Below are 25,799 nucleotides of genomic sequence, written 5' to 3' on the forward strand. Positions count from 1 at the left end.
AATGAATAGTCTAATATCACAATTATCGATATTGGAAAAAAAAGAACAAATGAGGCCTAAGGTCAGTAGATAGAGGGACATAATAAAGATCAGAGAAGAAATAAATAAAATTGAGAAGAATAAAACAACAGAAAAAAATCAGTGAAACCAAGAGCTGGTTCTTTGAGAGAATAAACAAAATAGATAAGCCTCTAGCCAGACTTATTAAGAGAAAAAGAGAATCAACACACATCAACAGAATCAGAAATGAGAAAGGAAAAATCTCAACGGACCCCACAGAAATACAAAGAATTATTAGAGACTACTATGAAAACCTATATTCTAACAAGCTGGAAAACCTAGGAGAAATGGACAACTTCCTAGAAAAATACAACCTTCCAAGACTGCCCCAGAAAGAAACAGAAAATCTAAAGAGACCAATTACCAGCAATGAAATTGAATCAGTAATCAAAAAACTACACAAGAACAAAACCCCCTGGCCAGATGGATTTACCTCAGAATTTTATCAGACACAAAGAGAAGACATAATACCCATTCTCCTTAAAGTTTTCCAAAAAATAGAAGAGGAGGGAATACTCCCAAACTCATTCTATGAAGCCAACATCACCCTAATACCAAAACCAGGCAAAGACCCCACCAAAAAAGAAAACTACAGACCAATATCCCTGATGAACAAAGATGCAAAAATACTCAACAAATTATTAGCAAACCGAATTCAAAAAAACATCAAAAGGATCATACACTGTGACCAAGTGGGATTCATCCCAGGGATGCAAGGATGGTACAATATTCGAAAATCCATCAACATCATCTACCACATCAACAAAAAGAAGGACAAAAACCATATGATCATCTCCATAGATGCTGAAAAACCATTCGACAAAATTCAACATCCATTCATGATAAAAACTCTCAACAAAATGGGTATAGAGGGCAAGTACCTCAATGTAATAAAGGCCATATATGATAAACCCATACCTAACATCATACTGAACAGCGAGAGGCTGAAAACTTTTCCTCTGAGATTGGGAACAAGACAGAGATGCCCACTCTGCCCACTATTATTCAGCATAGTACTGGAGGTCCTAGCCACAGCAGTTAGACAAAGCAAAGAAATACAAGGAATCCAGATTGGTAAAGAAGAAGTTAAACTGTCACTACTTGCAGATGACATGATATTGTACATAAAAACCCTAAAGACTCCACTCCAAAACTACTAGAACTAATATTGGAATACAGCAAAGTTGCAGGATACAAAATTAACACACAGAAATCTGTGGCTTTCCTATAGACTAACAAAGAACTAATAGAAAGAGAAAACAGGAAAACAATTCCATTCACAATAGCATCAAAAGGAATAAAATACCTAGGAATAAACCTAAACAAGGAAGTGAAAGACCAATACCCTGAAAACTACAAGACACTATTAAGAGAAATTAAAGAGGACACTAACAAATGGAAACTCATCCCATGCTCCTGGCTAGGAAGAATTAATATTGTCAAAATGGCCATCCTGCCCAAAGCAATATACAGATTCGATGCAATCCCTGTCAAACTACCAACAGCATTCTTCAATGAACTGGAACAAATAGTTCAAAAATTCATATGGAACCACCAAAGACCCCAAATAGCCAAAGCAATCCTGAGAAGGAAGAATAAAGTGGGGGGATCTCACTCCCTGACTTCAAGCTCTACTATAAAGCCACAGTAATCAAGACAATTTGGTACTGGCACAAGAACAGAGCCACAGACCAGTGGAACAGAACAGAGACTCCAAACATTAACCCAAACATATATGGTCAATTAATATATGATAAAAGAGCCATGGACATACAATGGGGAAATGACAGTCTCTTCAACCAATGGTGCTGGCAAAACTGGACAGCTACATGTAAGAGAATGAAACTGGATCACTGTCTAACCCCATACACAAAAGTAAATTCGAAATGGATCAAAGACCTGAATGTAAGTCATGAAACCATAAAACTCTTAGAAAAAAACATAGGCAAAAAACTCTTAGACATAAATATGAGTGACTTCTTCATGAACATATCTCCCCAGGCAAGGGAAACAAAAGCAAAAATGAACAAGTGGGACTATATCAAGCTGAAAAGCTTCTGTGCAGCAAAGGACACCATCAATAGAACAAAAAGGTTTCCTATCCTATGGAAGAATATATTCATAAATGACAGATCCGATAAAGGGTCATCATGCAAAATATATAAAGAGCTCACACACCTCAACAAACAAAAAGCAAATAATCCAATTAAAAAATGGGCAGAGGAGCTGAATAGACAGTTCTCTAAAGAAGAAATTAAGATGGCCAACAGACACATGAAAAGATGCTCCACATCGCTTGTCATCAGAGAAATGCAAATTAAAACCACAATGAGATATCACCTCACACCAGTAAGGATTACCACCATCCAAAAGACACAACAACAAATGTTGGCGAGGTTGTGGAGAAAGGGGAACCCTCCTACACTGTTGGTGGGAATGTAAATTAGTTCAACCATTGTGGAAAGCAGTATGGAGGTTCCTCAGAATGCTCAAAATAGAAATACTATTTGACCCAGGAATCCCACTTATGGGAAGTTACCCTAAGAGTGCAGCAGCCCAGTTTGAAAAAGACAGAGGCACCTCTATGTTTATCGCTGCACTATTTACAATAGCCAGGATATGGAAGCAACCTAAATGTCCATCAGTACATAAACAGATAAAGAAGATGTGGTACATATACAGAATGGAATATTACTCAGCCATAAGAAAAAAACAGATCCTACCATTTGCAAAATGGATGGAGCTAGAGGGTATTATGCTCAGTGAAATAAGCCAGGTGGAGAAAGACAAGTACCAAATGATTTCACTCATATGTGGAGTATAAGAACAAAGGAAAACTGAAGGAACAAAACAGCAGCAGAATCACAGAACCCAAGAATGGACTAACAGTTACCAAATGGAAAGGGACTCGGGAGGATGTGTGGGAAGGGAGGGATAAGGGCGGGCAAGAAAGAGGGCATTACGATTAGCATGTATAGTGTGTGAGGGGCACGGGGAGGGCTGTGCAACACAGAGAAGACAAGTAGTGATTTTACAGCATCTTACTACGCACAGTGACTGTGAAGGGGTATGTGGGGGGGACTTGGTGAAGGGGGGAGCCTAGTAAACATAATGTTCTTCATGTAATTGTAGATTAATGATACCAAAATAAAAAAAAGCAAGACTCATCTATATGCTGCCTAGAAGAGACTCACTTCAAACCTAAAGACATACACAGACTGAAAATAAAGGGATCGGAAAAGATATTTCATGCAACTTATAGGGCGAAAAAAGCAAGAGTTGCAGTACTTGGATCAGACAAAATAGACTTCAAAACAAGAAAGTAACGAGACAAAGAATGACATTACATAATGATAAAGGAGTCAGTGCAACAAGAGGATATAACTATTATAAACATCTATGCACCCGACACCGGATCACCTACACATGTGAAACAAATACTAACAGAATTAAAGGGGGAAATAGAATGCACTGCATTCATTCTAGGAGACTTTTACACACCACTAGCTCCCCAAAGGACAGATCAACCAGAAAGAAAATAAGGAAAGCGAAAGAGGCACTGAACAACGTATTAGAACAGATGGACCTAATGGACATCTACAGAACACTCCATCCAAAAGCAACAGCACACACATTCTTCTCAAGTGCACATGGAACATTTTCAAGAATAGATCATATAAAAGGCCACAAAAAGAGCCTCAGTAAATTAAAAAAGATTAAAATTGTACCAACCAGCTGCTCAGATCACAAAGGTATGAAACTAGAAATATATAACACAAAGAAAATGAAAAAGACCCCAAACACATGGAGGCTTAATAACATGTTCCTAAATAATCAATGGATCAATGACCAAATAAAAACAAAGATCAAGCAATATATGGAGACAAATGACAACAATGATTCAAAAGCACAAAATCTGTGGGATGCAGCGAAGGCTCTGCTAAGAGGGAAATAAACTATGATACAGGCCTACCTCTGGAAAGAAGAACAATCATAAATGAATAATCTAAACTCACAATTAATGAAACTAGAAGAGGAAGAACAAATGAGGCCCAAAGTCGGTAGAAGGATGGACATAATAAAGATTAAAGCAGAAATAAATAAACTTGAGAATAAGACAATAGAAAGAATTAATGAAAGCAGAAGCTGGTTCTTCAAGAAAATAAACAAAATAGATAACCCCCTAGCCAGTTATCAAGAAAAAAACTGCGTCTACACACATAAACAGAATCAGAAGTGAGAAAGGAAAAATCACTACAGACACCACAGAAATACAAAGAATTATGAGCAAATACTGTGAAAAATTATATGGTAAAAAACTGGATGACCTAGAAGAAATAGACAACTTTCTAGATAAATACAACCTTCTAAGGCTGACCCAGAAAGAAACAGAAAATCTGAACAGACCAATTATCAGCAAAAAAATTGAATTCGTAATAAAAAAACTACCAAAGAACAAAACTCCTGGACCACATGGTTTCACTGCTGAATTTTATCAAACATTTACTGAAGACCTAATATCCATCCTCAAAGTTTTCCAAAAAGTTGATGAGGGAATACTCCCAAATGCATTCTACAAGGCCAACATCACTCTAATACCAAAACCAGGCAGACACCATAAAAAAAGAAAATTATAGACCAATATCCCTGATGAACATAGATGGAGAAATACTCAACAAAATATTAGCAAATGAATTCAAAAATACATAAAAAAGATCATCAATCATGATCAAGTGGGATTCATTCCAGCCAGGGATGCAAGGATGGTACAACATTCGAAAATCCATCAACATGATGCTATCATTCGAAACAACATTGATGGAGCTAGAGGGTATTATGCTCAGTGAAATAAGCCAGGTGGAGAAAGACAAGTATGAAATGATTTCACTCATCTGTGGAGTATAAGAACAAAGAAAAAACTGAAGGAACAAAACAGCAGCAGACTCACAGAACTCAAGAATGGACTAACAGTCACTAAAGGGAAAGAGACTGGGGAGGATGGGTGGGAATGGAGGGATAAGGGGGCAAAGGGGTGTTACGATTAGCACACATAATGTAGCAGGGGGGTGAGATATGAGGGAAGCAATATAACACAGAGAAGACAATTAGTGATTCTATTGCATCTTACTATGCTGACCGAACAGTGACTGTAATGGTACCTGTGGTGGGGTCTTGATAATCGGGAGAGTCTAGTAACCATAATGTTGCTCATGTAATTGTACATTAATAATATCAAAATAAAAAAATGTTGCTAAGAATTTTTTTAATCTAAAGTTATGAGGTATATTGGTCTTTAGTTTTCTTCACATGTTTCTAGTTTTGGTATTAGGGTAACACTGGAATTATATAATTAGATGACACAATGCTCCTCTCCAGTTTTCTGGAAGAGACTGCATAGAATTAGCATCTGGTGAATTAATGAAATAATATTTACAGTAGTCAAAGAAATACGTCCAGAGGAAACTTATTCAAGCCTTTTGGGGAGAAAAATTGCTCAAAGAATTTAGAACACTGGGTAACATCAAGTCAATCTAAAAACAATGCAAATGATTCTAAGTGGTTTTCTTTGTCTTGAGTTCACAGATGTTACCAAAACTGTTCTGTTGCCGTCTAGTCAGAGTCATTGCCAAGTTTAAAGTGACTGAATAACCTCTAAGGATACTCTGTATAGAACAACTAAAGGGAGAATATTTTCAAGGAAGTTTTGGAAACATTCATTCAACCTGAAATAGCATCTGTTCTTAAATCTGGTGCTAAAATATACTGTAGAAGAAAAGAAGCTTATCTGGACAATTTATTAAGTTTTTGTAATATAAGATTTAAAATCTGTGGTTATTCATTGTTATTTGTCAGTATGTCCTTTATGGAAAATATTTGAATCTATCATGTTACTGAACCCACAGTATTGTAGAGTCCACCAATTATTACAGGTTTATCCAGTATAAATTCTATGAATTTGTCAGTAGTAGTAGTTCAATGCTCTGATTTGCCCTTCACACAGCAGTTCAATTTCTTAGCACTGATGAACTTCGATTCCAATTTTTTTTTTTTAGCTCAAGGCCAGGATTAAATTTTTTTCTGAATGAGAGGACCTATCATCAACCACCATTATTGAATACTGAATGGCTTTCAAAATTAGCAATTTTGTTGCAGACTTGTTTCTTAATCCATGCTACAGAAAAGCCATTTTGATGACATTTGAATCACAAGTTTTGTCAACCTGCTTTATTCACTTTTCTGTACTATCAGAAGTTAAAACAAGAAGTAACACCTTCATCCCTAAATTTGTAGTGGATATACTTTTCAAGCTCACACTTATTTCAGCAGCATTTTTTTGACTTGGATGATTGCAAAGGAATTTCTTTATCTTAAAATCTAGTTCACTGCAATTGCAGAAGTATAACTCAACATTCAATTGGAAATTATTAACTTGTAATACAATGACATTTAAAATTTTTATAAAAAATTTTGTGGGCATTTATTTTCTCTTAAATATCTATATATAATATCCTTGCTTTTTGGTCTCTTGACCTTTAAAGCTCAAATATTTACATCTGGCCCTTGATAAAGTTTGCTAGTACATTCTAATACTTCAAAATGGTACGTTTTTCCCGTTATTACTTATGGGAAGTACAATAATATGCCCTTGTCTTAATATATTAAGATGTTCTCTTCAGAATCTCTGACAAATATATAGTTTCTGGGCTGTATTGATTTGTACAAAATCTATAATGTACAATTTCATATCACTCTTGTAAGCTTCCTCACGTCAAAGAAACAGATTTTTTTTCATTTATGAATTCTGATATATACTGGGGACTGATTCCAAGGCCTTTTCCACCATCAGTGCATTAACGGTGACTCAAGCATGACTTGGTCTGGACATAAGGCTTTATTCCTATAGAGGTTCTCTTTGTCAATCTGCTAATGCTGCTGTGGTATTTCTTAGAGTTAACTACAGTCAGTACATTCATAAGGTTTCTCTCTAGTTGAGGTTCTTTATATATTTAAAATATTTCTCCATGAAGACTCTTACTTAGTATATAGTTTTTCACTCTGGTGAGTTTTCTGATACTGAGATTTAATCAAGCATTTAGTGTTTTTCCACTAAACACATCTATATGATTTTACTGTGTGAAACTGCTGAAATGCCTGGAGTTGTACTTAGGAAATGAAAGAAATGCACAATCATTGCATTCATAAAGTGTTTCCCCAATATGAACTTTGATGCACAACTGTACTACTATTTATCTAGTGTGTGTAAAATACCCCAAAACTCAGCAGCCTAAAACAACACTACATTTGTGAGGGACAGGAATTTGGGAGTGACTTAACTGGGTAAGTCTGATTCAGGTTCTTTTGTGGTAATTCCTTCAAGCTGTCAGCTGGAACAGGAGAACCAGCTTCCAAGCTCATTCATGATCGTAGACAGACCTTGGCTCAAGTTGCTGACTAGACTTCAGTACTCATAGTACGATTTGCTTCCCTCAGAGCAAGAGATCAGAGAAAAAATAGTGAGTGCCCAAGAGGAAATCCCAGTCAAATCTTAGACCTAACATACCATCATGTCTACTGTTTTGGTCACACAAGACCCATCTTGGTATAATGAAATGGAGGACCATGAGATATGTTAATACTAGGAGCCAGAACCGTGGGTGGGCCATCATGGAGGCTGGCTATCACTAAATAAGCCTTTTGATTTGTGGTTGCTGGCCTTCCTATACCCACTATATAATAGTTTCTAATATGCAACTTTAGTGTACATTGTCGTGACTTCTGGGCAAACGCTTTTCCATGGTTACTGCATTCATATATGGCTTCCTGCTAGTGTGAACTTTCTTCAGTGAAGACCTTTTCAAATCCAGTACATTCAAAGGTCCCTCTAGTATGAGCATTAGTGTATAAAATTATAATCTTTTAGTGAATGCCTCCCCATATTTAAAGCATGTGTAAGATTTCTCTATTTTTAGATGTTGAGGTGTGACTTAGTTTTCCAGTTAGTTTCTCTCCACTGTGAATTTTGATGTTCAAATATGCCTTTTGAATAAAGGCTTGCACACATTCAGTACACGTTTCTCTAGTATATTTATTCTTCAAAGAAATCTGAGTAATGACTCGTGGGTAAGGTCATTCCTACTTAATTCACTTTAGCTGTTGTCCTCATTTTCTACAGAAGCCTGAAGCTGGCCGGTCCATCTTTAAGTTTCAGAGTTGCTACAAGAGGTGGCCAGTCTGAGGAATGACCTCTCAGCCTCAACTTAATTGTTTTACAATACCGAAAACTCCCAAGTTTGTGGTTTTAGAGGGAACTTTAAAGAATTAGTGCTCAGATCTCTCAGGAACTGTTGGCAGTCTCAATGACAAGCAGCAGGCAAATTGCCTGAGGACCAGTTTTGCTTTTTTTTTTCAGTGCAGGACTACTGGTGATGAAATACCTTAATCTTGGTCTGGAAGGACTTTTCACAAGGATCTTTGGCAGGTTCCCCCCACCCCCCACTCTGCACTTTATAAAGATGTCATTCCTTTATCTTCTGTCTTTGATCTCATTTCTACGGAGGTTCAACTGCCTTGTTGGTGCTCTATGGAAGATATTTGTCTTCTCTTAACTGCTTAAAAATAGAATCCTTTGATTTTCAGCATTTTTGTCATGGGTACCAAAGTGTAGTTTTTAATGCTTCATTCTGCTCAACTGAAATTGGCTGAACACTTTCATTCATTTCAGGAAACTTTCAGCCATAATCTGTTCAAGCACCCTGTCCCAGTCTTTTCCCTCTAGTGCTCCAAATTACAGATTAGACATTTGAACATACCCCACTTCTCTGGTATTATCTATTGATAATCTTGTTTAACTAATTTTATTTCTGGCACAGCAACCTCATCTAGGAAGCTTTTTCCAGCTCTGGAATATCCTTTTAAGACAAAAACACAAAAAATTATTTGATGAAAGTTTTCACTTTTATCTACTTGTCAACCTTTCCCTCCATTTTCTTCCACAGTCACAATTATTTAAAAGTCACTAACCCTACAATCCAGATCACTGATTCAACTGTACTTTTTTTCCCCTCTTGGTTATGTCACTCTGTTTCTTCACACATCAAATTATTTTATGCTGGATATTGTGATAAAAGAACTGTAGAGGATCGAAGACAATTTTTCCCTTGTTGTGGTAGGCAATGTTAAAAGTTTTGTTAAAACTTAGCACAATTCATCCCTATTTCAAGGGTACAGACTTGTAAAATTTTCAGTTTAGAACTTGGACTTTTGTTTGCTTAGCCTTGATGAAACTGCAAGAGATCCAGCTTTGCCTTTCACTTTCAGCTTAGCATTTTAGCCTAAGTTTCAACACTTAGTATCTTGAAAGACTAGCTCTTCCTTCAAGGCCTTTCAAACCTCTTTATTTTGTCACTCCAGCCCTATGCAATCACAAAACCATAGGTGGTCTCTTTCCTTTAACATGGACCAAATACAGATTCCTGGTCTGAGCCAATTCTACCAAGAAAAAAAAAAAGTTCATCTTCTAACTATGGATGTTTCTGTCCTCTGTAGGACTGAGTGAATTTATTTTAGACCTTGTTTTCACAGCATATTGATGCTTTTTTATAAATATGGCTTTTGAAAGTTATCCTGGTTTTTTACAACTTGTTAGATGGTGTGTTGACCTGCTGTGACCTAGTATAGCTCATGTGAAAACTGGAACCTCTAGTGTTTGTAAGGCAAAGTGTTAATTAAGGTGGTAGATAATGAAAATAGTGACTTAAATTCAGATTGTATAATGAAGAGTAATAAACATTCTGCAATTCAAATTACTCTCTTCCAATTCCTTGTAGTATCAATTCCCCCTATTTCTCAGCTAGAACCATTTTTATTCACAAAGAATTAAGGGAGAGAAGGAATTGTAAACAGCTGAATTTCCTAGAGTAACATCAAAAGTTTCTTCACTAAAATGCCTGCCACCAAAACGCATAGTTTTGACTAGATTATAATTTATAAAATTATCAGTTAACTGTAAGTCTACATATTGATATATGAAGAGCCTACATTTGAATATGTTAAGGTTTTCTTCTATGTAATCAACCCTTACAATATGAACTTCTTCCTGAAACTCCATTTTGTTCCCCCTCAGTTGGCACATTAAATGGGGATAAATCTCTTATTTTTGTACCTCAAAGATTTGTATAGTTGGATGGCTTCTGGGTAGTTTAACTCTTAAAATGCGATTCTGATGTTTAGAAATCACCGTTATAAACAGGAAAACACTCAAAAGCCAGCACATTCTTAAAACTTCTAAGGTTATTTTTAGTTGAAGGAACTTGTTTGAACTTAAGTCTTACTGTTAACGATTTGCTATCTATAAGCTTTATACAGCACTTAAGTATAAACTAAAAATAGCCAAAAGGATTTCAAAACCAAAGACCTACACTTTAAAGCCATCCATTAATTGTCACATAATTCTAGATCCATTATGGGTATGATTTTGATATTTTAGGGTTAATTTAAAAATAATACCTTCATTAATCTGTCACAATTGAAATATTTACTATATGATCATGATTAATATACAGTGTGTGGAGATGTAATTACTGACCTCAAAAATATTATTTCAAGTCATCCTTAAGAATAGAAATAAGGCTGTGTAAGCAATTCAGATTATATGCAATATGTCACCAGTCCTATTTTCCAGATGTAATGTTTTAATAATTATCTTTTAAAATAACTATTCCACATAGCTCTCATTTACTTATTAATTACAAGTAAAAAAGATGATTCCCTTTTGACAACTATCTTCATCCTTTAAGTTTTACTGACGTATATTTTGAGTTAATCTATCATAAATTATTCTACATGCATAACAGTTGAGATTTAATTTTACTAACCATCTAAGGTAAAGATCACCCTACTAAGTTTTCTGTAAAATTTTACTGGAATGTAATCACATTCATTTCTATATTGCTTATGTCTGCCTGTGCACAATGCCAAAGTAGTGCCAGCGATCACATGGCCTGCTATGTCTTAACATTATTTACTTCCTTTCACAGAAATGGTTCACCCCTAATCTACATCATGAAAATATTTAAATGGATTTAATTTACAACAGTCACTTTTGAACTAATGAACTGGATAAAACAGAATTAGTTTGTATTTTTAAAGTACATTGCTGGTACTGGTTTCTCTCTATAAACCAAAAACACTCAATAACTATACCTTGGGTGCCAACAAAGATGAAAAATTTGGGAATGAAATTTCCAAGAAGTAAATCTGAAAGGGTATCTACAGACTATGTTCTCTCAAAAAGTTAGTTTTTGTTTAAAATCAATCCAAGTGCTGTACAAATAATAACAGCAGGGATAGTGTGCATTGCTTCTAATTTTACTTATCATTTTAGGATACTGAATATAAGCTGGCTTCATTGATCACATGTATTTGCAAAGAATGAAATTCCAAGAATCTAGACAAAAGGCTCCATATGTATTTTAAAAACTGGTGACAACCTTAAAAATATTAAATGTTTAGGACATTCAGTTCAAAGTCATAAGAAAATGATCTGGTGAGTACAGATACATAATTCAGACTAATCTGGATGAATTAATTACTGAAGCAATGAATAAAATAAGTCAGTTGCTAAACCTGTCCCACTTACACTGGAGTAAGATTTAATACAAAATAGAAATAAATTAGAAAAAATAAGTTATAACACTAAGAAAATACTAAAAGTTTAGCAAATTATTAGAATGGGAGAGCCATTATTATGTTCATAGTTAATTTTTACCACTTGTGGAAATAAAATTGAAAATCTACACTGTGGGAATAAACAACTATTGTTTCTTAACTATGAATGCCTTGATAGCTACTCAAAAGTATACGCTGCAGGTCTTAGCACTCTTAACTATTGGTAAAAATCAATAAACCAGAACTGCCGTAACTATTTTATATATAAAACTGAGTAGTAACTGAAATCTTACTTTTGTCTCTTCTTGATAAGTTTCTCAAAATGATTCCTAGTGCCTGAAAAACTTCTACGGAAGATTAATATTAAACACTTAAAAATTTGAATAATGTGAGAACTGTGGATTCCCTATGCCTACCTACCCCCAAAAACATAAAAGTAGTACTGTGGGGGGGAAATGGAATTATGCTCAGAGGAGGAGGATGAAGTTCAACTGAATATAAATATTGCCAAAGTTAACTAATTAGATTTTAACTGCTTTAAAAAGATCATGCTACTTGGATCACATCTAATGACTGGATACTTAGGACATGATATTAATGCCTGTATAGTCTTTTCAACTACACACAGATGCTACCATAAGAAATCGATTTTGAAGAGTAGTTCCTTCCCTTATTAAATCTTGGAAAATTTTATTTTCAGGCATTTGGTAAACTGAAAAGGCTGCTGACAACTTCAAAAGTTCATATACAATAAAAAATTAAACACGTCCCCAAGGTATTAATACAAATCACAAAATGTTCAGACTAAGAATTAAGGTACTTAAATTCACATAAAAAGATTCAAGTCAGAGAGACCTCACTTGATCCACAGACTCTAACAACACACACCTATAGTTTGGCTCAATATTCATCAACCATGAAGAGAAAACAAAAATACATTCTTCAATGTTAGCAGCTCTGATATAAACCAGAACAGGTTTCCTATTTCCAGTGGCTCAAAAGAACATCCAGCCATAGTCAAAATTCAGATCCAGATAACATTTGAGTCTTGGTAATCTGTGTGATCTTGTTTTCCTCAACATTTTTAAAACTGAATTTTCACTTGTAAACATCCAGAATGAATTTTGAATCTCTGCTCACAGTACAGTAAAAACTAATATACTTCCCTAATAAAACTTTTCATCATAGGACATAAATTTATATTATTTTTATTTTCCTACTTCATACACACACAAATTAGCTGATTTTTACCAACAAAATGGTTAAATTGAAGTAAACTGTAACTTAAGATTATACAGCTTCTTAATGTTTTATTATTAGCATTCTTTATACAGAAGAAGCTTCACTAGTATTTACTGCAGCATCCTGTGGGTGAAGCACAAAATTACATTAATTATAAACAAAGAAACAAAGCACTTTTGACTTTTTAAAATTATATATATATATTTATATCCAGTTGACAAATAGCATCACAATTATTACTGTATAAAAAACTAAAAATCACCATGGAAGCTAAGGCCTAAGTTCTTATTTCAATTGTTCCCTTTTGTTTATATCTAAGAGATATTAGAAATTAAATTCCAGTACCTCAAAAAAAGAAGTCCACTTTATTTACACACAGTACAGAAAATAAAAGCTGCTTTTGGCTGTTAGATTGGTGTTACCTGCAGTATTTACAATGCAAATGTTAGGGAGGAAAAAACCACTAGTAACAAATATCATTTGAAATGGAAATATACTGTGCCTGGAATTTTGTTCTAAATTGTATATCCTAATAAGTATATGTCGAATAGAAACTGACTTCAAATAAACCTACCAAAAATCTGAAACAGTACCATTATATTTCTTTGTATCGCTGACCTAGATACTGTTAAGTGTAATATTGTAATAAGTACAAGCACTGAAGCTTAAATGAAACAATGGCAACATGTATATAGATGGAATTTTATTTAAAATTATAAAATATAATGCCTTTATGTTTACCCTTAATTATGAGACTAATATCCTTCTCATCCTTTAAGAAGTCTCATATATGACATGTCCCTAGTGAAACTTTCCAGTAACTTACCAGAAAAAAAGTTTATAATATTCTGTTTTTAGAATTATTTTTCTAATATCTAAAAACATGTATCTAAACACTGGCAAAACCAAACACAATCAATTCAGTGTAACAGACTGAGCTTTAAACTGTACTTTTTAACTTTCAATTAACTGTAACCTACTAGTTAACTGAACCAAATGTAGAATTTTAAATGACCCTCTATGAAATTTTTCAAATCAATTATAGAATGCATAGGAAAGTGGAGATAAGTTTTGGGGAAGGTGTAAGGTATTAATGTGGAAAATGGTATATGCTAGTTTTAATAACAAAAATAGCACTAAATGTACATGAAAGTTAAATTAACAGTATAAAAGAATAGCTTAAATAAACTGGGATTCACATATTACAATAGCAAAGTTATGACTAAATGAACTGAAGACATGAACAGTTCTGAAAATTCTCTCTTCATCCTACTTCCAAAAGAAATAGTCAGGCTTTTTTTCCTGTACATAGTTTTGAGCTTTGCCTATACCATATATAGTAGAAAAATAAATTCTTTAGCAACCTAGAAACAGTTTATAAAACTCTTAAAGTTTAATTTTCTTTGCCAGACATGCCAATGTTAAACTGACAGCTATAAATTAAAGCTATATAGACAACAGGTATACGTAATAGAACAAGTTAAGAATACTACATTTACCGGATTTTTCTTTTTAAAAATTACTGTACTTTCTTAATTCCTGTGTGCTTTGCAATAGGAATAATAGGGACTTTGTTTTCTTAGAAAAGATAACCACAGGTAGGAGGATAACACAAATAAGATCATTTATAATATACATGTACTTCAACAGCAGCCTGGTTCATGTCAACATCTTAGTTCTGAAGTTAAATTTAGAAGTACAATACCTAGGACATAGCAGTTGGGAAAGACAATATTTATTTTAGGAAAAAAATGGAGCAAATCAAACTCTTAGGAGCCTCAAATCTCAAAATCATCTATTTACTATAATATACGTAAGACAACCTTAAAATTGCAGAATGAGTGAAGATTACAACATGGACCAAAGAATTTTCTCTTTACTACAGAAAATATAACTTAGCAATGAAAAATAAATCATTTTTCCTTTTCAGAAAAAATTGGCATGGTTTGATAGGCAACAAATTTTGAATGAAGCCTAAAATAATTTACCTATGCCACCTATTCTGAAAATTTTATCCATAATTTAGTGTTCTGGTTATATTTTCACTATCAAAATGTTTAACCAAAAGCAGCAGTCATTTACAGCAAATCTGGCACCAACAGCAAAGGAAAAATTGATTTAAAAAAACGGTGCAAAAGCCATTTTGGATTTTAGTACAACATATCATAGAAAAAAATTTGGATGCAAGTTTGCACTTTTGTATATACATACTCCTAGAGGCTGTCAGTACCCAAAGTATTTTTATTGCATATTAGCAATGGATTTTTGGATATGTTTTTAAGGGCCACATAAAAATAGAATAGATTAAATTGAAGTCCTAGATTAAAACGTTTGGTTTAAGGAATTTTCTACAACAAATTTCATGTTTATGTATGAAAAGTTATATAACCTTATGAAAATGTTATGAAGTATTTTCTATATTATACTAAATGTATTTCCCCAGAGGGAAAAAATTAAAATATCTAAAATATATTAGATTAAGATTACAAGACCATCATAGATCTTTTGAACATGCAATCTGTTTACAGAATTAACAGTATACAGGATGTTTATTTTATTATGGATCATAAGGAAATGATTGGTGACAACTATTCTTTGCACAACATTATCAACGCACTTTAGCCACAAGCATGTCCTTGGTATGTGTGTATGAAAAATATGTTCATCTACCCCTCACCAAATCATCCACAGGTTTTTAAGTAAAGATTAAGGTACAGAAATATGTTAAAGTGTATTTTTCTTTCTTTCAAACAACATCCCAAGCATGGCATTAAGTAGCCTGAAATTATGAAATATTGAACTGGGCTTTTAGTTATCTAAACAGACAGACAAAATGTGAATTAAGTTGCTCAAATTAACACATCAAATAAGAAAACCCAGCCATAAAGCAGGCTGAAAAGCATTAAATGTTTCATATATATGAGTTTTTAAATCATTTAATTTCTATAGAAAAATTTTATTCACAATATAATGTGACAGAAAATGCCACAGGAATGATATACTGATTGCAATAAGGTTGCATGCAACAGCAGCTTTGTATTTTTATAGCTATTTGTTATAAAAATTAAACCTCTCCGTCATGCTTATCACATGGTCTTAGATTTGTAATGTAAATGAATAAAGAATACCATATAGTTCAAAGAGAAAATGTCTCATCATTATGAATGTGAACGGTAAGAAATATGAAGTATAACCACTGAACCCTGAAACATGCATGTCTAGATTTATTATTTGTCCAAATTGAGGCTGTCTGCAATCACTTCTTACTTATATAATACCAAGAGGATCCGTCTGTAACTGTGGCTGTATCAGCTGAGGCTGTAATGGTGGTGGTAACTGAAGCGGTACCATTGGTTCCACCAACTGTCCTGGGTTTGAAGGCGGTGGAGGAGCCACAGTGTTTGCAGTTTCCACAATTTCTCCATTGTAAAAGAAAAACTGACACTGCTGAATGAATGTTTCAACAACAGATTGATGGATTTTAGTGGTAGACAGAAACTCTCGATTTTCAAAATCAGGTCTCATCAAGGTTGGCCAAAAACAGATAGATAAGTTGTCTGCTGTCATTAGGTTGATTTTATTTTGCTGACTAACCCTGAAATCATGATAGGAAAAAACAGTTAGAAACCAATCAACACTCATTACAAATAAAGAATCCTAGAGCAGGGTATGATCTTGGATGACTTAGTTTTACCTTTTATCTTAACTTCAAATTTAAAACATTTTTTCCTTCTTGTGCAATCTATGTTCATCTACACTGTAGTAACAGGAGACAGCAGTAAAAACGATTCATTATGAGAATCAAAGTTTTAAAAATGTTGTACCCTGGGGTTTTAGAATTTACTTATAGAAGCCTCCTTAATTTGTGTGAAGAAAAAACTTTTTCCCAGGGTAAGATGGACATGTGACAAATTTTCATGAGCTTTCAGCAAGAGAAACAGAAAATTCTAACTGCATATCCAAATCCCTTGACGACTGTGAGAGATGAAAGATAAACCATGGTATGCCATCTCTTTAAACCTTGGAAAAATTGAGCTTTGCATAATGACCTTATTATATCCTCCAACCAGAAGACTTTCCAACCTTCAAAAAAATTAAATTAGTTTTTAGCATTCCAAAACACAAGGCTTGAATCATACAGGCCTCTTTGCTATTCCTCAATTCATCAAATATGCTTTTTGCCTGATGTTGTATCACTGGAGCCAAATAGTGCCAAGTGTTTTAAGTGTCTAAAACAATACTGATGGTGGGCTACAAGTGTGATTCCTTGAACATGCTCTTTTCCCCCTACTCTTTTTTATGAAGTACAATTCATATTTCAACAATTTAATCAAGACATACAGTTATGTTCACAAATCATCCCTACACTCTGTATTGGGTAAGGTCTCCTATAGTAGTAAACCACACACATCTGTTATCATATCATGGACCACTATTATGGTAATTTTCAAAAAAATAAATTTCACTATCATGCCACATTACTATGTATGGTGGCATTTTCTCAGGGAGAGAGACTTTGGAAAAAGGTTATTAGTAATAGTGATATAATTTTGGACTACACTGATAGCAATAATAAAACTTCAAATTGGTTAATATTCTCTTTTAAGTACAGGCTGAAATGTACTTGGTTGGGCACTGAAATTAGTTTAAAAAAAAACAACAAACTTCAGCTCATTAAAATGGTGGTAGAAAATATTGTGAAGAGCAGACTTTAGGAAAATTTAGTAATTCTATTCAGTCCCAAGAACAGTGAGGTATTATGCTTCTCATTTTCATGGTTGAGAAAATTAAGACTTAGCAAGGTTGAGTAATTAGTCCAAGGTCACAGAACTAAAAATGTTTCAAAACCTGTTTCACTCCTTAGTCTGATTTTAAGCTAATATACAATATAGCCTCTTTCACTTAAGGAATGGCATTGGGAGAAGGATCTTTTCAGAAAAAAGCATAGACTTGAAGCTAAATATTTAGGGCTATTAATACAGGATTGATGTCCTGCATTTTAGGTAAAAGGATAGACAGCAATATGAATTCAAGTTTTTGATAAAATTTCACTATGTGTAATATACAAACAAAACAAGCAAGATACAGAAAAGCAACACAGTATGACAGAAAAAGCAAATGGATATTCTTAGTAAGACTTGGATTCAAGTCATAAGATGTGCCTGTCATTAATTATATGACATTGGGTATATAATTTCTCTGTTTAAACCTCCATTTTTCCAAATTCAAATAGGTTTATTTTAGTTAATTATCTGTAACTTTGTATCTGAAATTAGATAGTGATAAAACAGAAAATTTACTTACCCTATTTACTATTTATATAACCAAGACATGTACTAAAAAAGTCACGTAATTTACTTTAAACAAGCTGATCAAAAATCTATTTTAAAAACCCAGAGAAAATGAGGAACCAAAACCGAACCATATATTTAGTTTGTGCCCTTTTTCTATCTTATAATTGCCCAGTTTATAGTTATGTGTTTGAAGTTTGTAGTGCATTTTATTTTCAAAAACAAGAAATAAAAATACCTGTTAAGATGTGTTATTACATATCTGAATACGTCATAGTTTACAGGATGAAATTTCTTAACTATTTCTTTCAACGCGTGAAGACGTTCTATTTTATCCAGGATTTCTGTAAAATTAAAGTAGTGAGGGATCTGTATAAAACTCACACATTAAAAATATCTGAGAAAGCCTCCTGTTATGCTTAAGAGACAATTGACGTGTTTGAAGCATATTAGGATAGGTAAACAAAAATGAAAACGTGTTGTAAAGAAACTTCTCATACATTATCTATTTCAAGCAGCCTTTTTGCAAGTAAAGCTAGCCACTGAAGATCGAAGTGACTCAGAGATGGTAAAATGGTAAATGGTATATTACCAATTTACTCAAGTAATTTATATAACTAGATATTGGTTTAGAATGAACTAATTACTGATAAACCTGTTAGACTCTACACAACAGAGTAAATATTTTTAGGTTTTTGAGGGCATAACTACTCAAACCCTGTAGTTGTTAGCAGAAAAGCAGCCACAGACAACATGCAACAAATAAGTGTGGCTTTGCTGCAATAAAACTTGAAATATGAGTTTCATAACATTTTAATGTGCCATGAAATTTCCTTTTAGTTCTCTTCATCTAAAAATTTAAGAACCATTTTCTGCTTGCAAGCCTTCCAAAAACTGGTGGCAGGCCAAATTTGGCCCACAGGTCAACTCCCTTAAGTATCACCCTATCTTTATTTATAATCCACTTTGCTTATCAAAAATCTTTTTTTCCTAAGTAGTTCAAGCATTTAACTCAGTTACTCTCCAAAGCTATGCAAATTATGGAACAGGATAACTGAAATGTCGTTCTGCTGCAAATGGGAGGTAAGAGAGAACTTTACTGCTCTTCCTCATTAATTTCATTCTTCCAAAAAGCTAACAATGGAGGAGTTACCTCTGCAAACCGAATTTCCTTTGGAGGAACCCAGTCTGCATACCGATTCATGGTAGTATAACCAAGTACTAACAAACTCTCATTTGCCACATATTACTTCAAAATCAGTCCTCAAACATTTCCTAAGAAATAAAGTTCTGAGGCTATTGTTTACAGTCAAGAACATCTAAGCTATCAATTAAAACATTTTCCATTTACACATGAGAATATGCGTAAGGCAACTTATACCTTGTGTGTAAGTTATAAAAAATATACTGAAGTGGTTTTTAATTAAAGAAAATTAACTAAGAACTTTAATATAATCAAAATTATAAGAAAGTTGTCTCACTTAAAAGAGCTTGAGGACTTAAAATCAAAAGGAAATTTTAAAGAGAAATATTTAGAAACTACATTTTTGTAGTTATTAACCACAATGTGGATTCAGTACTATGTTACCTGATAATTCAAATAGACCCATCTCACTTTCCAGGTATCTAGTACTATTTGTTTCATAGAAACATCTGTATGAATGCTGCCAAAGTAGGAATAAATATTCACTTTCCTGCCTTTCTTTTTCAAAAAATGACTTAAGACAGGAAGCTAAAGTTAATTTGACTTGAAAAAATTTAAATACATACGTGTACAGACCAGATGTGATTATTTTACTGAAGTACATTACAGATACATCCAAATGAAGAGTTCAATTTTCTTACAATACCTTTGACTTGAACTAAAAATACAAATTTAAAACTTCTAGTACAATGATCTTCAAACTTTTAGGAGCACTGAGTCACTTGGGGAGACTATTAAAACTAAATATTCCTGGAGGCTATCCCCAGGGATCTGATTTATTTAGAAAAACATACCTTTAAGAAACAGGTCTAGAAAGCTGAATTTCTATTAGCTACATTCTAGTGCACTGCAAAACCTAGTGATTTTAACATATAGCAATCAATATACAAAAGTCACAATCCCCATTCCTCTCAAATAAAGAAGGCTTTTTACTCACTTGCTGCTTCCAACAGCTCAGGATGAAGAGAATATGGAATTAAAGGATCTGGCAGATCTGCAAAGAAAGCTTTAAGAGCTCCAGCTACAGCATTTACTGTTACTTCCATTGATATTAGGCTGATATTATGATCTGTAGGACAAAAATTAAAATTTTAAATTATAATTTATATAATAAAATTTTTATTATGGGCAAAGTAAGATAAACATGTACCTGTAGATCCAAAGATATTTTAAGTCTTCTCATCATACACCTTTCTTTATAGGCTGATTCAACCCTCCCCCATTGTTTAAATATAGGTTTGCCTGACAAGAAATATAGGTAAGAGAAAAACCAAGCAAGAAGCATATTCTATTATAATAAAAAATGCCGTTAAGCTTACTGGTATATAGAAGGACATTAGCTTTTACTAATACCTATCCTCTTTTAAAGTATTTTTTTTACATATGGACTACTTAAGAGGTCATAAGGAAACAGAAAAACAAAAATTATATATATATATTTGAATCTACATAGTTTATATTTAAAATTTTTAATATATAAGTTGAAATATTTTTAGTGAGATTCTGGCTTAAAAAGTGATAATGAACATATTAAATAGATGTAACATAAGGCTAATTTGTTGCTAAACAGACCATTTTTCACTAACTGTATCAATACTCATGATAGAAAACATAAAAATCCAGACCAACAAAAAAGAAAAAAATTACTCCCAATACCCAAAGACAATCACTTGTTTACAATTAAGTGTGTTTCCTTTCAGCCCTTATCTGCTCATTAAAAAAAAAAAAAGACAAATCACATATATACATTTTATATTGGGCTTATTTGTTAAGCATTACCAAGGTTATTAAAATTTTACAAGCAACTTTGGTGGAGGTGGGAGTGTAACTTCAAACTAGCACAACATTTGTAAGAATAGTGCTAAGAAGTCACACATATTCTTAATCAAGAATCACCAATTATTAACATTTTGCCCTAATTTTAACAGTTACAAAACATTCCCCCAGATTTAACAGTTTGCATAATATTCTTTACTGAACATTTTGATTTCATTTAAAAACATCATAAAGATGCTGTGATAAACATGTTTATGTATTAAAGCTTATTTCCTTATAATAATAACTACCCAAGGAACATTTAGTATGGTGTCTGGCAAAGAAAACTCTTCATATGCATATCTGATTAGTCTTGATAGTACTCTTATTACTCCCATTCTAGAAATGAAAAAGTTGAGATTCAGAAATATTAACTTCACTAGGGCACAAAGACAATTATATGACAGAACCAGAAAACAAAACCAGGAAATCTAATTCAAAAAGCCCTGGTACTACCATCCTCCCTCCATCACTAGATTAAACAGTTTTTCTAACAAAATATTTTTTTAAGTAAAATACTATACAATACTCTTTTCAAAGCCAAGGAAAACATACACACCACTCAAAAATCATAATTTTACCATTTCAACACATATAAATGTATGCTATTTTACAAGGCATTCTACTATTCTATTTATAAAGACATGGGTGGTCCCCAATCCTTTTAAAATTATAAACAATGCTGCAGTGAATGCTCTTGTTAAGTGCATGATGGTATGCTTACACAAAGATTTCTGTTAACAAATATTTACAAGTGGAATTTCTCTAGCAAAGCTACCTGAATTTTAAGATATTCATGAAATGCCTCCCTAAAAGCACCCCAACCAACAGTGTACAACATACCTGTTTGTTTACATCCTGTCAACAATCATTCTTGTTCTGATCATTAACAAATGCAATCATTTTGGTTTAATTTCTATTTCTTTATAATTGATAGAGACAGCATATTTTCATGTACTTGTTGGTTGCTTTCCTCTATGTAATTGCTTAATCTATCACGGAGATCCACAGGGTCACCACATTCACAGTTTGTCTCCTGATTTTATGTTTTATCCATTAATACACAATTTTTACATTTTTAGGTAGTCCAGTTTATTATCTTATTATGCTTTCTAGGTTTCATATTGAATTCAACCTTTCCCTATTCCAAGATTATAAAAATGCACACTCATTTTTCTCTTTAGTTTTCATTTCTTACATTTAAACCTTAATCGCATACAGAATTTACTATAATATGAGTAGGAAATTCAGCTTTGTTTTTACTCCTACTGGTTAGTTGGGTGGCCCAAAATTATGGGAAAAAAACCCCCCCCAAACTTTCAAAAAACAAGCACCTTTTAAACTGCACTTTCAGGTAACTACTATCTCTTATATACAAAGATGCTGATACATCATAAACCAATTTATTGCTTTCCCAGTTCTGGTAATGGATTTACAGCTGTCCTATTCCTTGACTGTGGTACCTATTCTATTAAATACTTCTAATTCCACTTTTAATCTCTCTCCCCTCAATATCCATATACTTAGGAAGTTTTCATTTGAAAATCAATCTTCCCATCATAAAATTTCATTAAGAAAAATAATACAACAATGGTTTTATTTTTATATAACTGTCTTCTTACCTTGATCAAACTGCTTTTGAATGTTGTCTTGATCTGTTTTGTTCCCACTAACACGGTAGAGTCCTTCAGTACATAATCCTAAAAGAATAAATACATATATACTCTTTCATACATGCATATAATTATCTATAAGAATATACTTAACTTTACATACATCTTAGTAATTAATGAAAATATGGTGATAAAATATTTTTAGGAATTACATATTTGAGCATTTTATGTACAGTAAGTTCTTAATAAAATTTTAATCTTAAACTATGTAGGACATCCAGTTCTAAGCAAACATTAAGATGTGTTCTCCCTATTTCTTCCACTAAATACAGCTAACATTCCTGATTGCAATATATAAAAAACAAAGATCAAAAGATTCTGTACAGTGGAGACATGAAGGAAGACTAAAAAGCAACCCTGGAACTTTGAATAATAAATATGGACAGTGAGTTCCCTGGGTTTTCTTTCTGCCTCTTATGTATCCTGGACCAGGCAACAGAGAAGCCTACAATCCAGAATACCACAAGGAGCTCAGGCAAAAAATAAAAATGAGAACAATACAACAAACAGAAAAAACTCACGAACAAGAAAAGCTTACTCTCCAGTGAAAAGAGAAACGTTCAGCCTAGCAAGTAAAACAAAACAATTCTGACCATAATTGCTCTAACTCCAGACAAAGACCACAGAACTCATGATTCCTCATATACATCAGTGGCAACCAAATAGGGAAAACAGAATTTCACCTCTCCTGCCCCTGGAATGTCAGGGCTGTGTAGAGATCCTGAACTTCCACCCTACTTTGAGGTAGGAAGGACCCTCACCTACCCACCATAGTAGTGTCAGAGAGGCTCCTGGAGACCAAGTAGGGAGTCTGAACTTCCACTTGACCTTGTAGTAATGAGGCAGCCCTCCTCCCCTACTGGAGCAGTTTGCAGAGGAGGCCTGCTAAACTGAGGATTTAAATATGATTCAAAGTCTCATAGAATAATATCCAAAATGTCCAGGATACAATAAAATTAAAATCAATTATCATACCAAGAACTAAGAAAATCTCAACTTGAATGAGAAAAGACAACAGACCCCAACACAAAGATGTCAACTGTAGAATTATCTGATGAGGATTTTAAAGCAGCTAATTTATAAACATATTTTAAAGCAGCCAATTTATAAACATACTTTATATAAATGAAAAATAGTTTCAGCAAAGAAACAGAAATACACAGAAGAACTAAATGGAATTTTTAGGACAAAGAAAGACAATAAGAGAACCTAAAAATTCACTAAATGGGCTCTGTAGCAGAATGGAGTTGATAAGAGCAATGAACAAGTGAACTTGAAGATAAATCAATAGAAATTACCCAGTCTAACAACATAAAGAAATTAGACTGAAAGAAAAGAAAAGAAAAGCATTAGAGAATTCTGGGACAATAATAAAAGATCTAACATTTTTGTCATTGGCCAGTCTATACCTATCTGTATGTTTAATGGGAAGTTCCTCAAAGCACTTCTTAAAGACACTCAATTTGATAAGGCATTGCATTCTGATCACATGAGAGGGAGGAAAAAAGAATCAATGGAAAAGCAGATTCTGTCAAACTTATTCCTGACCAATGTCAAGGCCTTTCAGGGACAATGCATTAATTTCAATTTTTCACCTGGTTAAAATTATTTTGTTCTTTTCAAAGATTCTAAGGACATGGAAGGGAAACAAAATGTATCCATACCGGGGAAAAATAAATCAATATTCAAAAAGACATGAACATAAAGGGAGCAAAAATCCACTGATAAGTTTCATGGCCATAAAGTTATAAAGTTTTACTAACACAGTTAGGATGAAATAATCTCTGATGAATGAATGAAACCAGACCCAAAATAATTTATTTAGTAACTTCATTTGTATGAAGTTCTAAAACAGGCAAAATACTTATCTACTGTGGGGGGAAAGTCATAAAAAAGGTTATCTTTGGTGGAAGAGTAATTGGGAGGAGACATAAAGGGTGATAAAAATATTCTATATCTTGACAGGTATGTGGATTAAGCAAGAGTATGCATTTATAGTAACTCATGTAATTGTACCCCAAGTTTGATGTTCCTCACTCTATGTAATTGGACTTTAAAAATAAAAAGAACTGTAAGCAAATACTGAGCTCTAGTTAATAGGTTTCCAATCTAGAATGGTATATGTATTCCACATTTCAGTGGTATGTGTATTTCCAATCTAGAGTGGTATTTTTGTGTATTCTAGACTTGAGCAAATGACTAAATATGCTGAAGATAAAGGGAACAAAGATTCTCACTGTAGGAGAAGAGACTTATTCATAACAAGAGGGGGATTAGAATGTAGTGTATTTTGTGGTGTTGGACTGAAATTGAAGATAATCAGCATAGACTCATAGTTTTTAATATAGTGTAGAAATAATTACAGAGACTTACATAAACATGCACACATTCATTTCCTTGGTTTGTCCACTGAGAGGGTCCAGAAAGAGCCTCAGTATTAATTTCTAAATACTATTCTTTACTAAAACACTAAAACAAACAAATCAGAGCTCTTTGGAAAGAAGGCTAATCCCCAGTCTGGATTAGGAAGTCTTAGTCAAACCTGGTACGTCTCATGACAGAAAGTAGTGTTTTAAGAATTATGGACACCTACCTAAAAGAACACAGAAGCTAAGACAGAGTCTAAGACAATCTGAATATCAAAATATATAAGGATATTAATGGATTATAACTCACTAAATATAAGAACAACACACATGTTCCACCCCAATATAAATAAATAAATAAATCCAAAATTTACCTTTGGTAAGTCTGGCAGACACTGACCAAATGATCTAAATTTGTATCACCTATATTGGGACAAATTGACCAGCTATCTCAACAAATATGATATGCTTAATTAGCAGG

The 25,799-nt window shown here is 33.3% G+C and overlaps 1 protein-coding gene across 5 annotated transcripts in view; it reads right to left on the minus strand.

Annotated features, from left to right (window-relative positions):
- Positions 1-25,799, minus strand: part of ARHGAP5 (Rho GTPase activating protein 5) — a 143,333-nt gene that overhangs the window by 27,965 nt on the left and 89,569 nt on the right. For 3 of the 5 annotated variants that reach the window (XM_036999283.2, XM_036999285.2, XM_017653552.3), the window contains exons 4-7: positions 22,902-22,979; positions 20,402-20,533; positions 18,499-18,604; positions 12,920-16,564 (exon numbers count right to left, since the gene is read on the minus strand). In XM_036999283.2, the coding sequence (XP_036855178.1) occupies positions 16,237-16,564; positions 18,499-18,604; positions 20,402-20,533; positions 22,902-22,979 (644 nt within the window). In that variant the 3' untranslated portion in view covers positions 12,920-16,236. Of the gene's footprint in view, positions 1-12,919; positions 16,565-18,498; positions 18,605-20,401; positions 20,534-22,901; positions 22,980-25,799 lie in introns of those variants that run through there. The other 2 variants (XM_036999286.2, XR_012120572.1) reach the window with 2 other exon arrangements.

The sequence above is a fragment of the Manis javanica genome, chromosome 8 (genome assembly GCF_040802235.1).
Source record: "Manis javanica isolate MJ-LG chromosome 8, MJ_LKY, whole genome shotgun sequence".
NCBI classification, from domain to species: Eukaryota; Metazoa; Chordata; class Mammalia; order Pholidota; family Manidae; genus Manis; species Manis javanica.